The 18320-nt window shown below is 42.5% G+C and overlaps 1 protein-coding gene across 1 annotated transcript in view; it reads right to left on the minus strand.

The window, feature by feature from the left end:
* Nipal2 (NIPA like domain containing 2) overlaps positions 1-18320 on the minus strand; it is an 83531-nt gene that overhangs the window by 47942 nt on the left and 17269 nt on the right. The window contains exons 2-3 of the mRNA XM_051202619.1: positions 11400-11468; positions 9402-9573 (exon numbers count right to left, since the gene is read on the minus strand). Coding sequence (XP_051058576.1) covers positions 9402-9573; positions 11400-11468 — 241 coding nt within the window. The remainder of the gene's footprint in view (positions 1-9401; positions 9574-11399; positions 11469-18320) is intronic.

Consider the following 18320-nt stretch of genomic DNA (forward strand, 5'->3'; position numbering starts at 1 on the left):
ACATCGTCTCCCCTTTTCTGTCTAAATAAAAAGGGAGGTTTTAATTTTAACATAGTAAGATTACAAATAACAAAACAGGTATCAAGCAAGAATTACAGTTACAATATTTAGTCCATTTACAGTTGGCAAAATTTAAAGAAAATATCCTATCTTTGTGAGTCTAAAGTTTTATATCTAATTAATCTTTTATCATAACTAAGGGAAACTGTAACTATAGCTATCTGTCTTCAACTCCATCAAACACACACTGTTCGAGTCAAACAACACAAAGCCCTGGCCAGTTCTAATAACAGGCACCAATGTAGGAAATGTGTACCCACTGACGCAGTCCTCAGTGAGAATTTTGTCAATTTTCATTCCTAGGACATTCGACTTACTATTTTAACTTTTATGTTCTTAGGGAACACTGTATGTTGATGATATGGGAAGCAGAAGGCAAAAACAATAAAAAAAAAATTCCTTTGTTAAAACTATCTCAAACTCTGCACAAAAAGAATGTATTTACATAATAATGCTACAAACAGAATCTAAGTCTGGCTTGTGGTTTCTGACCACTACATGGTGGCTTCATTGCACTGCTGGGAAAGCACACCACCGAACACTTCCCTGTCAGCCACAATCAGGCCTCACTCCTGTGGACACAGCGAGCATGCGAGCATGTTCGCAAGCTCCAGCCATACTGGGGCATGCTCTATAATTACCATTCACCACTAGTGCTAGAATTTCTTTTTTTGGAGAGGGAAACATGTCAATTGCAATGTATTCCGGGGAGCTGGGATATGAAGCTTTACAGCTGTGATGGTTTGAAAAGTGTTTTCTTATGCAGAGAAAAGTTGTCCCACCATCTATGCTGGTAGGGATGAAAGTACTGAGAAACCTGTTTGGATGAAAAAAAGTTATATCTTTATGACAAAGATATAACGATTTCACAGATAGTGATTTGCATAACTGTAGATGAGGAAATTTACCTGGATTAAGAACAGTAATCCTTTCTTTTCTACATTTTTTTCTTGGCATGCATTTGAAAAGACTCCAAAAATAAAAAAATAATAGAAAGGTAAAAATAGCACCATTGGCGTTAAATCTGTACTATAAATTTAATAGCCTATTACTTCATCAGCAGCAATTTGTCTAGAAATAGTTTGTGGCATTTTCAAAAAAAAAAGATGTTTCAAATAAAGTTTTAGATTCAACAATGATTTTTTGCTTGGGAGTGTGTGCGCAGACACAAAATTAAAACATCAGAGCTTTAGTCCACACAGTTTATATAAGCTGGGCTTTGGACAAATGTACTAAAGAAAAAATACAAGCCAGGTGGAAAAGATGTACTTTCTGTATATTTCAAGAACTAAAACCAATATTCATGTGTAATGGTGTCACAGCATCCATGAAGATTTAGGACTGCGATAAGTTGATCATGTTGGTAGTAAGCTTGTTGCTCCAAAGGACAGAGACTCTGTGACATCAAGGTTGTATACCGGTACATGTCGCTTGCTCATTGGTCTGCTAATAAAAGCCTTGGAGACTAAGTTTCTGCTTGACATGACTTCTCTGGAATTTCAAGGCCCCAGCAGGGCTTTCTGCCGTGCCCTGACTGCAGGCAGTCAGTCCCGTCAGGGTTTCACAGCAGCACCAGGCAGACACATGAAACAGCGGAGATCCCACACAGGTCAGGGGCTCCCATGAGTTACAACAGCTGCTTATGAGGGGAAATCAGAGGGAAGACAGGTACCGGCCTGGACTCTAGTCATCTCGGTGTATTACCTCCCAGCTTTAATCCAAATTAGTCTGGCAACAGGGTGACTGGCTTAAATTTCTGAGGAAATTATTCTGGGGCCAATGAGAGCTTGCTGCTACTAATGGCTTTGTTCAATACAAAAATTCCAAGTATTCGATTTATGTGATTACTCCTGAATTCAACCGTCTCTTCCTTGTATTCACCTTAGCCATGACTGAGGATGGTGGAAAGTATGTGCCTCACATGGCACATAGCGAGTACTCATTCAATATTATGTCTTACCTTTACCTGTGTATTGTCCAAAGCATTGTCAAATAAAAGGTTTCCCTCCTAGGCCTGAGATCAGTGTGCTCTTGAGCATGGAACCGAAAACTAATGCCGGTACTTCCCACCCACCCACTCTCTGTAGCCTGGAATCAGTTGAGTTCCTGCTCAACCCCCTAGAATAAGTTGACTTTATACTGAGTGAGGTTCCCTATGGATCTCCCCATGGATTGTAGGTAACTTCCTCATTTTTAACTATCTCCAAATACTTACTATGTGTAGCATAGAACTTAAGTTACTGAGGTATAAAGTGGTCAACAATTAAGTGTGAGACCGTATTTTGTAGATGCAAGAATGGTCTTATTCCTCTCCTCTGAGATAGGCTTAGGTACTTCCTAGCATTCATAGGAGTGAATATTCTTGTTTGTTTTGTTTTTTAAGACTGTGCAACAGTCTTGGCTGTCCTGAAACTCTGTAGAACAGGCTTGCCCCAAACTCACAGAGATCTGCCTGTCTCTGCTTCCCCAAGTGCTGGGGTTAAAGGCATGCTTGCTGTATAGCATCAGAAACTGAAATCTCCCGGTGGAGAAATGGCAGTTAAGAGTACACAATGTTCTTGCAGAGAACCCAAGTTCTGCTCCAGGTGGGCGTATCCCATGGGCATGTGTGTGGTGTGTGTGGGTGGGTGTGTCTTCACCTGTAACTCCAGCTTCTAGGGGTCTGATGTCTGGCCTCTGTAGGTACTCGCACTCATATGCACATATCCATACCCCTTCCCCTTATAAATTAAAATAAAATCTTAAAATTAAAAGACAGGAATTGAATTTTTTTTTCTAAAGAACTTAGGGCCTTTTCACTACTATTCAAATCCAGATCAATTCTGCAGCCTGCGTTGTGTATCTATCAGATAATAAGCAGTGAGACACACAGTCCCTGTCCTGTCCTCAGGGACTCAGGTGGGTGGTGAAGCCGATACGCAGGATTGGCAGGTCAAAAATCACTACAACAACACAGTATATAATCTTTCTATTCTTTCCCTCCCTCCTTTCCTCCCTCTGGTGTCTTTTTTTAGGCTCCACCCATCTGTTTGTTGAGCCCTGTTCCTCCATAGCCTGGAACTCACCAGCAGGCTAGGCTGGCCAGCTGGTCCAGGGATCCACCTGGCCCTGCCTCCCCAGTGATAGAATTACAGACACACAGACATGCCCCCCCTTCCTTCCTAAGTGGGGCTCAGGGGACTGAACTCATGTCCCCATTGAGCTATTGCCCAGCTACTATCTAGGACGTCGTTTTAATGGATTTCTGGTACAATAATAAATAGCTTCTTAAAAAATACACAATCAAGTCATAGTTGGAGATGAAAATTACTGTGCCCTCAGAACGGCTCCGAAGAGAGCAGGAAGGGCTAGACCACACACTTAGAGGGCAAAGCTTTCTCCACCCTGATCAACTCCCTTCCTTTCCCCCTCCCATCTTCCCTCTCCCTTTTCTTCCCACCATGATTTTTTTTTTTGTTTTGTTTTGCTTTTTTGTCTTCTTAAAACATATTTTATGTTAGTATTTGAGGATTTTTACAATATATTTGATTGTATTTTTTCCCAGCTCCTCCCAGACCCACCCCCACCTCCTCACCCCCCTCCACAACTTTGTGTCCTCTTTTTTTTTTTAAATAGTCCATTACCTCTGATGTGTACTGCCCATTTACAGCTGGGTGTGGGGCCATCCAATGAAGATCATGGACCTATCAGAGGCCACATCCTTAAGGAAAACTGATTCTTTCTGTCATCAGCTGTCAATAGGGGTGGGAGGTATGAGTCCCCTCCCTAACACAGATGCTGTGAGTTCATGAACACAACAGGTCTATCATGGGAACATGCCAGTTTGTAATGGTTTACCCTGGTTCTTCCTCATGGTTGGCTCTCAAAATCTTTCTGCTCTCTCTTCCAAGATGAACCCTGAGCCCTGGGAAGGCGTGCCTTTTCATAAGAAAGGGTCTTTGTGTGTAGCCTGATCCTTACAGCATAGCCCAGGCTGGCCTTGAGCTAGTGGCAGTCCTCCTGCCTCGGCCTCTTGAGTGCTGTATTACAGATCCCCTGTACCTGTTTTATAAACTGTGCTTTCTCTTGGCTTCTTATTTGGAAATTCTGGAATTTTACAACAGGTCCGTAAGGAAAATGTGGAGGAGTTGGCAAGTAATTGTTGCTTCACGGATGGACAATTTCTGCTTTCTGCTTCCTGCAAATTAACCACTGCATGGATAAGGACAATGCAAGGCATTCCCAAATTGGCTCATCCATTTTAGAGCAAGGAACAAACTCCATTATGAAGAATACTGTACTTTGTTTCTTTGTAATGATAATTATAATTGTGTGCACACCGACAGACAGACAATAGCTGGGACTGCATGTCAGGCAGTCTTCTTATGTGGCTGAGCTTCCTTGGGTCTTCACAGTCCTCTGAAATAGCAACTATTTTTACCGCCATTTTACAGATTAGTGATCTGAGGCACAAAAAAAACCAAACCAAACCAAACCAAAACAAAAAACCTGTTTAAACTACATGCATGAGGATGCAGAGCTGGCCAGAGTCGGCCAGAGCCGGCCAGGTGCAGGAGTGAGAGCCAACCAGGCAGTGTGTCCCTACAGCTGTGCTCACTGCCGGCCTACTGGCTGGTTCACAGGAGCACTAGTCAGCCTAGGCTCTATGAAATTAGAAGCCTGCGAGCTTCCTAAGAGAAACACAGAATGAATCAACACCTAGAATAATTGCACTGCAGCTCAGCCACCATTTTTAGTCAGAATGGGCTTTGGGAACTTGTCTATGGAGAAGGGAAGTGACACAAGGATCCAAAGACTCCAACCCTCATTGCGGAGCTAGCTTGGGTACAGAGCCCTCCTTCAGGGCTCTGCTCACTGCTAATCTCTTTTGCCTAGCGTGGGGGGGCTCTTCAGGCTGAGTCGTTAGAAGGCTTGGGGTGTCTGTGAGCATCACCCAACGCGTTTTCTGCAGGAACTACTGTATCTAATGTGATCCTCATAAAAGAACCCGTGGCCACTGGGTTCTGGAGTCATGATTATGATCTTCCTCTGAATATACATAGTGGCTCAAACCCCATGGAACTTTCTACCCCAAACTGCAGATACCTCTGTGATTATTCTGTGATTATGGAGTTCTTTCTAAAACTTTTTATTTCGTAAGTAATAGAATAGTAGTATATATTGTAATCCAGGCAAACTTAGCCCTGCCCCTTGGGATCCTGGCACAGTGTGTCACGCCTCTCTGCACAAGGTAGGCAGTGCCCTGGTCCTTTAGGAGGCAAGCTCTGCTCAATTCTACTGTTCTCTCTGAGGAGGCAGCTTTACCTGCCTCCCTCTCTCTGTCTCTCCGTTTCTGTCTATCTCTTTCTCTCTTCCTTTCCCTTATTCCCTTACCTTCCACCAATAAACTTTCCACAGAAGTTTTGTCTATAGGTCATCCACCAGTTGTCCCTCACCAGCCTTGTCCCATGTTTGCAGAATATTCCTAACAGTATATGTGTGGCAGGCAGAGGACAGCTTGCAGGACTCCGTTCTCAACGTCCAGGGATGCAATTCCAAATGCACCATTGTGCCAAACACACACACATACACGCACACATGCACGTGTGCGCACACACACACTTAAAAGCAAAAGACACAGGAAAACTCATAAACTATGCAATATCCATGCAAAATTATGGCATATGTTATCTTTTTTCAAATTCAAAGGGAGGTTTCATTTCTTTCTTAAAGTTCCAACGAGAAAAGATGAGAAAGCTCCAACGGTGCCTTCTTGTGTGTCTGTAGTAGACACAGCCATTTGTTTTGAGAACTGTTTCCCTTTCTACAGCCTTTGGCTGTTATTAGGGGAAATCTTGCTTTTCTGGCAGCCCCCACCATCCACACGCTTCACCTGCAGCTCTAGAGAGCTGGGGAACAGTGTTCACGAGCAAATAATGTTATATATAAAGGCTGAAGAGAAGGAAATTATTTGTGCCTGAGGCTATAAACTCATTTCAATAGTTTTGTTTTGTTTGTTTTTTATATAACTTCTTATTGATGCTTTGGGAATTTCACATCCTGCACCCCTTGGGATACTACTCATTCCCCAGTCCCTCCATACCCGCCCTTCACTCTTACAGCACCCACCCCCAGAAAATACAAAACAAACAAACAAACAAACAAAACCCCACTTCGTCCCTGCTTTCTCCACCTCTCCACACACCTACTTGTCATAGTGGCCTTGGGAGCTGCTGTGTGTCACACAGTGTATCCCTCTGTCCAAACAGCTTTATGTGTTCATTGCAATCAGCTGTTGGTCTGGTTCACGGCTCTGACCTCAGGCACACCATCACCACTGGACCCTCACTGAAACTCCTCTCAGAGATCCTGCTGTTGTCCCCAGTCACGGAGACCCTGTGGCTACGGTTCCACAGGACCAGTCCCTTCATGCGCTCCAGCAGGTCACAGATGGGGTACATGTTGGGGTGGGCCAGCTCAAAGTCCTGGATATGGGCCTGGGTGGCTGCAGAGTTGCTCAGCCCAGGCCTCCACTGGGACCACCCACTTCAGGTGAGGGGCGGAGCCAGCACTCCTGTGCCCGAGGCAACAAGGCCAGTGGGAAGGCAGGAGCAGGGCCAGCTCAGCATGGCCCTCTGACTTCAACGTGGCCCCCAGTGGCAACAAGCCACGGACATCAACACTGACCTCAGCTATAGGAGGACTACAGACCAGGCATGGCTCTCAGCAGCAGGCTGGGTCTGGACATCACCATGGCCCTGGGTGGCAGTGCTGGCCACTCAGATTAGTATGTCCGCAGTGGCAGCCTGACCCTGGGACACCAACATAGCCTCAGGTGGCAGCCCAGACCCTGGGTATCCTCACAGCCTTCCATGGTAACAGGACCCTGGCTATGGAAGGATCACAGACCCAGGCATGGCGCTTGGCAGAAGTCTGGGCCTGGGCGTCACCATGGCCCCAGGTGGCAGTGCAGAGCACCCACAGGGCGCCTGTGGACATGTGCGTGTCCTTCCACCCGCCAGGGTGAGCTGCGCCAGGAGGGCCTGTGGGTGTCTTCAGCGAGTCTGGGCTGGGTAGCATTGGGAGGGTCTCTGGGTAATTTTAGATGGTCAGAAAGGAGGTAGCTAAATTGTTCTCCATTAATTGAGGCTAAGAGCATGCAAAGAACAATGGCTTGCTTCATTGTGAAAAGCTCCTAAGACCAGGCCAGGGGGGGAGGGGGAGACTTGGGGGGGGGTGGAGGGGACACTAAGTGGCAGGGGGGAAAACGGAAGTTCCTGGTTATTAATGAGAGCCTTGAGCAACCACGATGACACAGGCAGATTCACGGCTTCCCTGATGGTCACTTCCGGCAACTTGGGAATCCTCATCTTGACTACTCTTTATTACATGAGGTAAACAGAGTCAACACAACATGGTGCGCACGGCCCTCCCCTGGGCGGGGCTGCCCACACACTCCTTCCTCAGACAGAAAGAGAGCAAAGGTAACGGAATGCGAAACTGGAAGACAACAGGAAACCAGAAAGCCCCTGTCTCAGGTTGACAACCCAAGAAAAACTCTTACCTGTTATTTCTCATGTACTGGGAAGAAAAACGTCTAGACTATCTGTGGATGTATTATATGCAACAAAATAGAATATACACCCTACTTACTTATTGTATTGGGATGCTAAAAATGGTAAATGACTCTATTAATTTTGTCTCCCCAGGGTAGTATCAGTATGTGAGTATTTTTGTATGTGCATATAGTTATGTTGCATGCATGTGTGTAAACGTGTGTGGGTGCTGCCCTGTGTGTACATGTCGAGAGGCCTGAGAACAATGTCAGGTGATCTCCCTCTATTGCTGTCCACCTTATTTCTTCAAAGTCCCTCACTGGACCTGGAGCTCACTCACGCTTTGGGCTAGACTGCCCGGCCAGTGAGTCCCTGGGATCAACCTCTCTGTGTCCCACCTGCTACTCTGCCTGGCTTTCCCATGGGTTCTGGGGATCCAAACTCAGTTTCTCACATTTGTGAGGCAGGCATGCAATTTTACCCATGCAGCCCTACCCCCACGCCTCAATATGGGGCTTCAACAATTTCTAGAAAGTGAAATAAGTATTATCTATAAAATATCTACTATAATCTTAAAAACTTGAAAAGTCAAGAAAAGGAGAGGCTTCCAGAATAAAATGGAATTCTCTCTGTATATACATTATTTCAATTTAAGCTATATGTCCTCGAGAATGCCATGTCATGTTTTGGAGAAATGTGAAACTCGGGGGGATGTGGTCATATGATGTGCTCAAAGCCATCATTCATAACATCTACCAAGCTATTTCCAGTTCAATGAATATCCTAAAATCACAGAAATTTAGAAATATGCTGTTTCCATAGCAGCAGATAAAGAATGAAACTCAAAAGATTTTTTTATTAGTTTTTTTTTAACAAGGTTTGTAGAATTTATCTTCCTTGTTAGCAGTGATTTTTGCTCCTTAAAGAAAAATCTCATTTTATTCATCTCTAAATGTACTTAGTCATATGAACTTTGGAAATGGATAATTGTGACATTACTATAAAACTGTACATTCTTATGGTAATGAGGAATAATTCATATTTGATGTTTAATGCCAAAAGGAGGCCAAACTATGATTCAGATAGTGCTCCAACTACATGTACTGTCAGTTTAACATAAAAATAAACTATAACTGCACATAAAGTTTTTAAATAATCCATCAGTAACCAAAAACACAGTGTAACACTTAAAGTGCTTTTCATTTATTAGGACTCAGATGCTGAGAATATGGCCTGTAAGTGTAAATGGGACGGATACAGAACGCATGTTTCTATGTGGCTAGTGTGGTGGCACGGGAAAGGGCAGATGAGAGATTAGAACTGTAAGTCTCTGTTAACACCCTCAGAGAATTGGGAATACGCCGTTTTTCTGTTGATGGGGTGTCCTTCTGTGTATACATGTTTCTCTTATTGGTTGATGAATGAAACCCTGATTGGCCAGGCAGGAGGCATAGGGCGGGGCTAGGAGACCAGGAGAAGGCTGGGGAGAGGAAGCAGAGGGAGGCTGCCTAGAGACACCATGCTGCCCAAGGAGTAACATACCTGGTTACGGGCAAGACGCAGCCTCATGGCAATGCATAGACTAATAGAAATGGGTTCATAATTAAGACAGAGTTAGCCAATAAGAATCCCTAGCCATCAGCCAAGTAGTTTTATAATTAATATAGTGTCTGTGTGTTTATTTGGGACAAAGCTAGCTATGGGACCAGGCTGGACAGAAACCTCCATCTTCATTCTGTTACAATTTGTATCAATTACTCTAATTTATGAACATCTTAATCACCAAAATAGGGGTAAATGGCCCACCTGTAACCGACATACAGCCCAACGGAGCGATCAAAGTGATGGGAGCGACTCCATAGGCTGCGAAATTGCCCGTCTCTCCTATGGCCATCAGCAGGGTTCCACTCCACCAAAGCACACTCTTAAAGTATGGCTTTGGGAGCTCTTTCTGGGCTAAATGAAGATGAGAGTATTTCTGGAAGCAAATCAGAAAGTAAATAGGAAACATTTCCACCAGATTAAAACTTGCTGCCACATTTTATGTTATTTTGGGGGCACAGGTTCTCACTGTGTAGCCCTGGCTGGCCTGGCACTCACTGTGTAGGCCAGGCTGGCCTCAAACTCTCCGTGGTCCCCCTGCCTGTGCCTCCTGAGTGCTAGGAAGAAAGGCGTGCCTACCAAGTCCCACTTGCTTTGAAGGTTTTCATGTCACTTTACATCAGAGCTTTCTAATTCATTTGCAGACTATTACGGCTTTCTGTTAGTCCCAAGCAAAGCATGTTTCTATACCATTCTATAGTCTAGGGGGTCTTTTTTGTGTAAGTACATTGTTTTTTCCCTCCTCCCAACTCTGTAAAATGTGTACCCTCCTTACTATCTGAAGCTAAGTAAGTGTGGGGGTAAGGAGCTTTTTGAAACACTATGCCAAGGCAGCTTATTTTTAGAATTTAAAGTAGTTCTGGATCCCAAAAGAAACATGAACAGGATAAAGGCAGTATTAGAGAGTGTTTTTAGAAGGGATTCAGATGTATCTGCTGAAGTATCCACCACAATTGATATGGCAGGGCGGAATGCGAGTTGCCGGGAACTGTGGCAGGCAGACTCATTTCATAGCTCGTCCGAATATTTCTTTGCATTTAAAACGTAAGTGCAATGTACTATAGGTACAGTTCGGGGGCAGCATACTTCGTGAGCCTGTGCAAGGCCCTGGGTTTCATCCCTAGCACTGCAAAAAGGGAGCAAACCTATGAATCCCGAGGACTCATTATGTACGTTTTCCCGAGGTTTTAGGGTCTAGATGGTCTAAAAATGTAATTACAAGTCTAGAAGAAAACATGGAACATTAAGACCGAAACACCTCACTTGTGAATTGGCCACAGAGTAATGTGGAGGTCAGAGCACAATGTGGGAGGCTGGTTCATCCCTTCTGCCACGTTGAAGTTGGGTTATTCTTAGAGGCAAAAGCCATTTACTGTCCCAAAGCTCTTTCTTTAATAAATGCTACTGGGTCACAAAGGCCCCACAATGGTTCAAGTGTTAAAGGCCTGCTTGCAGCCTAGGGGGTGGAGATCCTTAAAGAGGTCGGACCTACTTGAAGGAAGTTAGGTACTGGGGCATGTCCTTGATGGGGTTACTGTAACCTTTCCTGTTGTGTGGCCCCCTCCCCCGCCCTGGTTCCTGGTCACAGTAGGTCCGTTCTACCATGTGTTCAGGCCATGACGTAGCAACTGCCACAGACCAAGAAGAACAGGGCAAAGTGGACATGAGCCAAAACCAATCTTTTCCTTGACCAGGAGATTTTTCTCAAGTGCACTGTCACAGTGAGAGATCTCAGTAAAATAAAGCATGATTTATTTCGGTATTTTTCAGGAATAAGTACATTTCTTAGAAATTACCAACAATTACATTACATAAAATTATATAAGATTCAAGGAGATATTTTGATATCCAGACCTATTTTAATTCAGTAGCTTTAGAAACTAGATTGGTTTGATTCTGTTTCAAAATGACTTACTAAATGATCTAAAATTTAGATGGAATTCATGGCTTGGTTTAAGATTCAGATTTCATTCAGTTTTTGGTTTAGTAACAGGAGTTCTGTCAGGTTCTAACTCAGCTGAAGTTCTTACTGTATATCTGACATCCTTCAAGACCTTTAGTCTACACAGTTAGATGGCAGAATATAATTTTTTGTCCTTCTCTTTGTAGTGGGTGAGAGAGTTGCAGAGGCAGAAGTGCCCTACCCTGACAGGCACACAGCCTTCCCAGATCAAGCTACAGCTAAAATAGCGCTTTCCTTACCTGGATATTTAGGGAAATGCTGATGACCAGGTTTCCTAAAATAGCCAGCAAAACCCCAAAAAGGTGAACCTGCAAAAGGAAATATTTTCTTTAAATGGCTTTAGAATTAATACTTGTAAGATATTTTGTGGTGGGGGATGGGGGGGTAGGGGGCAGTAAAATGTTGTATTAACTGATTTACTCATCTGCCCAGTTTTGCTTCACTTATATTTTCCAAACCTACCCTGGAAATAACATTTGATTAAAGTGAGAAGAAAGTAACCAAATACTGGTTTTTGGAAATAACTTGGTCAGGGTCAATGGCATGGCTCAGTGGGTAAGAAGAGCATGTGCCGCACATCTCAACCATCCAGGTTTGATCCAGAGAACCCACGGCGAAAGAGAGCCCCGACTCTTGCAAGTTTGTCCTCTGACCTCCACACACGTGCTGCCTATGCATGCACACACTTACACACACTACATATACCACACACACACACACACACGCACACACGCACACACTAAAGAATAAAATGTGGTAGCTCATGCCTGTAATCAGAGCACTAAGTAGGGAAGAGCGGTCAGCTACTGAGAGACACTGTAGATGGTGACCAGAGGAGCGGCGGGAAATGTAGTCTGTCTAGTGGGACACTGCAGAGGTAAAGAGTTCCTGCAAACATCTCTCCTTTTTACTGAGGCTAGGAAAGTGAACTAACTTGTCAAAAATCACCCAATCAGAGAATAGCAGATCTGTGTCTCCTGTTGTCCTTTGACTTTGCGTCCCGTGATCTTTTTTTGTACTACAGTTCTTCTGGGTGTGTTAAGAGAAAACAAAATGAACAGAAGGGGTAAGTCAGAGGCACCTCCATGGGAAGTAAGACCCTGATGGCTGTTTATGAGGCAGACAAATACCTAAAACCCTAGTAAAGGAGTCAGTCATTTCTTTTCCAAGATAGGATCTCACTATGTAGCTCATGCTAGCCTTAGCACCATCATGTCTATGCCTCCCACCTCCTTAGTGCTCATGTGTGCCATTAGGCTCTACAAGGAGAAGGCAAATTTTCTGAGGTAGAAGAACCAGGTCTTATATTTCCACTGAGTATCCTAAATAATCAACTCCTCAAAGTTGGGGGACCAGTAACACTTAAAAAGAATATAACAGTTTAAATAAGAACCGTAAAGGTTAAAAAAGAGGTTCTTTGGGGCTGGAGAGATGGCTCAGTGGTTAAGAGTCCTGGCTGTTCTTCCAGAGGACCTGGGTTCAATTCCCAGTACTCACATGGCAGCTTGCAGCTGTCTGATACCTTTACACCAGTACACATCAAATAGTTAAATGAATTATTAAAAAGTTCTTCCTATTGCTCAAATATTTATCACAAATAGATTATGAGATATTTGATAACTTTAAAAAATTCTTTGTGAGCTACTGAGATGGCTCCATGGGTACAGTAATAGGTGTGTAACATGTAACATGAGGACTTGAGTTCTGCCCCCCAGCACCCACATGAAATTTAGACTAGTGGGTCCTGGAACTCACTGGCCAGCAAGTACAGTCAATGCAGGTAAATTCAGTAAGAGACTCTCTCACAAAAATAAGGGGGAGGGTCAGGGGGAGGGTTCCATACATTTAAGTGCTAATGATTCATACATGATCACGTGAGTTCACTTTCTGGAAGCACATTAAAAAAAAACAAACAGATTTTGTGGTTTGTGTCTGTGCTTCCAGATGTGACGTGGAGGCAGGAGAATTGGCCAGAAGCTCATAGGCCAGTGAGTCTGCAAGGCAGAATCAAAAAGAGGGGGGACCCTGCCGCAGTAAGGTAAAAGGTAAGAATAAACTCCCCAAAGTTGTCCTTTGTCTTCCAAACATGCACAGAGGTACTTGCATTCCTGCACACACACACACACACACACACACAACACACACACACATATATATACACACAATACACAACACACACATCACAACACACACCACACACACACACACACATCATAACACACACACACACACACGTCATAAACACAGACACCATACACACCACAATACATACACACATACACCACACACACACATACACCACACACACACATACACCACACACACACACACACACACAGAGCCATTGAGGAAGACACAAACATGTAAACATTCTTATACTACATACACACTCACACGCATACACAGAATGTACTTGATACTCTCATCCAGGCACAAATGCGTAAAATTTGTAAGTATAAACTAGCAATGGTACAGAGAGCACCTCTTACTCTACAGAATGTAATGTCCAGCTAGCTTAAAATTCCAAAGAGCTACTTGAATTTCAAGGGAACATCACAAGCACAAGACCTCCTTTTCAGATGCAAAGTGTCTTTGAAGTTTTAGTGTTCTATTACCCAAGCCAAAGTAAAAAATTTGTGTTTAAAAAATGAAACAGGAAAGTTGAAAACTCAGTTTACAGTTGATACATGATACGGTCTCTAATCAGTTAAGATTTTGTTCCTAATGGAGGCACTTGGCAGTAGTTTTGCTCACTGTGGCTCATGGGGAATGCTTGTATCACAAGACAATGTACTATTTCCATGCTTTTTTTTTTTTATTATTTTTAACTTACAATCAAATGCATTTGGCAATAATTAGGAAAACAAAGAATCAAAAGAAAGTTGGCATTGAACATATAATTATGAAAATCTTCCATAGCTATAAAAGTAAATTGCTGAAGAGAAATAACCAACTCCAAAATCCTTTAAATCACTTAACGAACCATTCAAAAGACATTGGGCTGGGAGTTTTGAAATTGGTGACCGGATTTGGCAAGAGTTTCTTGGATGTGACACCAAAATATTATACAATACAATACAGAATATACACAAGTTGGACTTCATCAAGATAGAGACTTTTTGTTGTTTTTTGTGCTGCCGGTGAGCATCCCTGTTTTCATTCATCTGCTGGGCAAACACTGCTTTAGAGCTATATGCCCAGCCCTCAAATCAAAACCTCCTGTTCCTCAGTAAGTCTATCAACACACCACAGAGGCAAACAACAGAAGTGGAGGAATAAACCCTTATCAGGGTAGGGCTTGATACACAGGATAGTGCATTAAAACTCCTACAATTCAACAATAAGGCAATAAACGCTCAAGATTGGAGCAGGGTTCCAAAGAAGACTACAAACTAGAACCACAAATTCTATACTGATGCACAACAAGCAAGATGGCTACAAATAAAAATGAGACAATAACATTTGTTAGCAAGGACGAGATAAATGAGAACCTTTACATTCTACGGGTAGGAAGGCCAAATGACACGCTTTGACAACTCTTCAAAAACACCGAGTTTCCATTTGTTACCGTAAGAGAAGTGTAGAAACATGCTTACTCAAAAACTTGTAGAAATGCCCATTGTAGCATGATTCACAACTGGCAGGAGTAGAAATGACTCAGATTTTGCTTACTGATAAGTGAGTGAACAAAATGTGCTGCGACCATGCAATGAGATATTATACAACCATGAAAAAGATGCTACTGAAACACTGTAGAGTGGATGAATTTTCAAAACCGTGTTCTACATGGGAAGGATCCAGTTTGAATAATAATGGGAGGGGTTTTTTTTGTAAGGTGATAGTGTAATTTATAAAATGGTGGGAGCCAGTGAAAGATGCTATGGGACAGAGTTCACGTGAAGGGTTTATTATTATTATTATTATTATTATTATTATTATTATTATTATTATTGGAAAGGAAATGGGATGGGAAAGGGGAGATGGGAGGAGGAGACTGGCCTCTGGGGACAGGAGCAGCAGAAGAGAAAAGAGAGGCAGAGGGGCAGGAGACAAGGAGAGAGAGGAAGAGAGGGAGAGAGGGAGGGAGAGAGAGGAAGAGAGGGAGGGAGAGAGAGAGGGAGAGAGGGAGAAAGGGAAGGAGGGAGAGAGGGAGAGAAGAGGTGGGCAGGGTCCTTTTAAAAGGGAAAAGTAATGAATGCACAGGTGGTGCTCTTCGTGGCTGAAGCTGAGGGCGTATCCTGTCAGAACCCCAAGGGCAGGCCAGTAACAGAATTTCCTGAAGGTGACTATATGATGGCTATACGACTTGGCAAATAAGCTAAAACATCCATGGATTGATTGTCCACTTGATATTACCAAATTATATGGTGTGTGAATTATAATTCAATACAAATTGTGATATAATTTATGTGTTCAAAGAAATAAAACATTACAGATGTTTCTACCCCCCCCCAAGATACTGAAGACTTCCATGAAAATTTTAAATGTTTATTTTTCCATCTAGTTATTTATTGGTGTGTACACACACACACACACACGTCATGCGGGACCCAGGGAATGAACGTAGGCCATCAGGCCTGGCAGCAAGCGCTCCTACCCACAGAGCCACTGCTCTGACATGAAGACATTTCTTTCTGAAGGCAAAATTAATGCTCTTCGTTCCTAGATTTAAGTTATATTTGTTTATTCAGTTTTTACGTTCTCATCTTCCTTTGGATTTTTGGTAGCCTTTCCTCTTCCTTCTCATCTAATAAGACATGCAGCTACAGCTATGCATTTCCATCGTGGTTTCAGCCTTCTGTATAGTTTTGCCCACTCACTGTCATCATTCCATTCCATTCTGTTTTTTTTCCTGATTATGAGGTTTATCTGAGTCTTACACTTTTAAGAAATGTGTTAAATTTTTCTTTCTTTCTTTTTTTTTTTTACTGAGTGGGCTGTTATTTATTGTGTTGTTACTAATTTCTGATTTATAGAGCTGTGGTTTGGAAATATGTCAGGCTATGAACTGGAATTTGCTTTATGAGACTTTTATGGTCTATATTTATTTATGGATCCCCCATATTTCCATTAATCTTGTGTTCAAGCCCTTACTATCAATTGCCAAGGAATTAATACTAAAAATCCACCACTAATATGGATTTATATGTCTATCTATGGATCCCCTATCTATTTCCATTAATCTTGTGTTCAAGCCCTTACTATCAGTTGCCAAGGGATTAATAATGAAAATCTACCACCAACATGGATTATCTTTTCCTTTAAAGTCTACTGAGTTTTGCTTCCTTGTTAGGTGTGCCTCAGGGTTGTTTCCTCTTTCCACTTAAAGGTCCTTCCTGTCATTGTGTACTGAACATTTGCTTCCAGTCTATTTCATCTGACATGAATAGATTACAGCTACTTTCTTCTGACATTTCCATCTCCACCATTACTTTACTTTAATACTTCTGTATCATTCTTTAAAGTTGGCGGAACTGTTGTGTCTGTTGTGTAAAATATGTTTTGAGTGTGTATACACATTGTAAAAACACCAAATCTACTTCATTAACACATGAAAAACACACACACATCTTGGTGGTGAGAAAGGTGTGCATCCATTCTTTACTATTTTTCAATGACAGACCATATGACTAGCAATAGTTACCATGTTATATAGTAGATCTCTTGAACTCATCCCATTCATGTAACTGAAATTATATATTGGCTGTTCCCCCCTCTTTTCCCATTACTCTTCTGATTAGGAAGTTCCTAATCCTACTCCTTGCCTCCCTTTTTGAGACAAGGTCTCATGTAAACCAGGCTGGCTTTGAACTCACAATGCAGTGGATCATGACCCTAAAATTCTGGTTCTGCTCCCTTCGCCTCCTGAGTGCTGGCAGTACAGTAGTGCACAACCACACTCAATTTATGTGATGATGAGTGTGGAGCCCCAGACTTTGTGCATGCCAGGCAAGCTCTCTACTCACCACACTGACATCCCAGTCTTATTTCTACTCCTTCAGCTATTGTACTAAGTTAAAAATTCTTCTTGAAATAATTGTAGATTCATATAGAAGCTCACAGAGTTCTGGAGGTAAGACCAAATCACCCCCATGTAATGTCTTACACAACTAGGATAAAATATCCAGTACCAATAAATTGGTCTTTTACCAGTTATGTGTGCTCGCACTTGTGAGTTCTGTGATCATCACAATGAAAATGTCTATCAGTTCTGTCAACCTCAGGCCCTTCCATTACTCTTTTACGGAGACGCGAGCCTTTCACAACAATCGCGAAGCCATTCCCCATTTCAATATCATTTCACAAACGTTATGCAAGTGGAATCACCAAGTATGTATACTTTGAAATTGGCTTTTGTTCCTTGAGCACAATGTCAACTTTTGCCCAAGGACGTTGTATCAATAGTTCGCTCCTTCTAATTGTTGAGTAGCGTTCAATGGTATGTGTGCATCAGTTTGTTTAACCATTCACTTGTTGAATGACGTTTGTATAGTTTCCAGTTTAGAGCTGTTATAAATAAAGCTGCTATGAATGTTCCTGTATAAATTCTTCATGAAAATAACTCTTAATTTTTCTGGGATAAATGCCCAAAAATGTAATTGCTGGGTTGTGTGGTGAGTCCATTTTTAGCTTGGCCAAGAGCTGCCAGACTGCTTCCCAGAGTGGCAATGTCTGAGTAATATGGTTTCTCCACGAAGTCATCATGTGCTCTTGACACATATCCTAAAGTTCATCAATATCTCGTCCTCTGCAGCATTGTTTAAGCTTGCACATATTTTAATGGCAGTCTGTTCTCTGCTAAATTATATGTTGCTAGTTACTACGACAGGATATTGTCTAGTTCTGTTTGGCTTGTATATCCTTCAATTAGCCGTTGCAACTACTTTTTAAATAAAATTTATTTTTAGAAGTTTTAGGTTCACAAAGAAAATTGAGCAGAAGCCACCAAGCTTTCTATGTGCCCCGGACTCCAGTAACATATGTACTTTCTTCCCCCATCTCCATCACCCTCCACAGACCCAAATGGTACATCACATTATCATCCAAAGTCATAGTTTGTTTTGGTTGCTGTTGTTGTTTTTTGTTGCTGCTAACCTTCCATGGGTGTCAGCAAATGTACTGTATGCATTAGATTATGGTACTGTCTTTTTAAAGGCACC

Source organism: Phodopus roborovskii, unplaced genomic scaffold (genome assembly GCF_943737965.1).
Source record: "Phodopus roborovskii unplaced genomic scaffold, PHOROB, whole genome shotgun sequence".
NCBI lineage: Eukaryota > Metazoa > Chordata > Mammalia > Rodentia > Cricetidae > Phodopus > Phodopus roborovskii.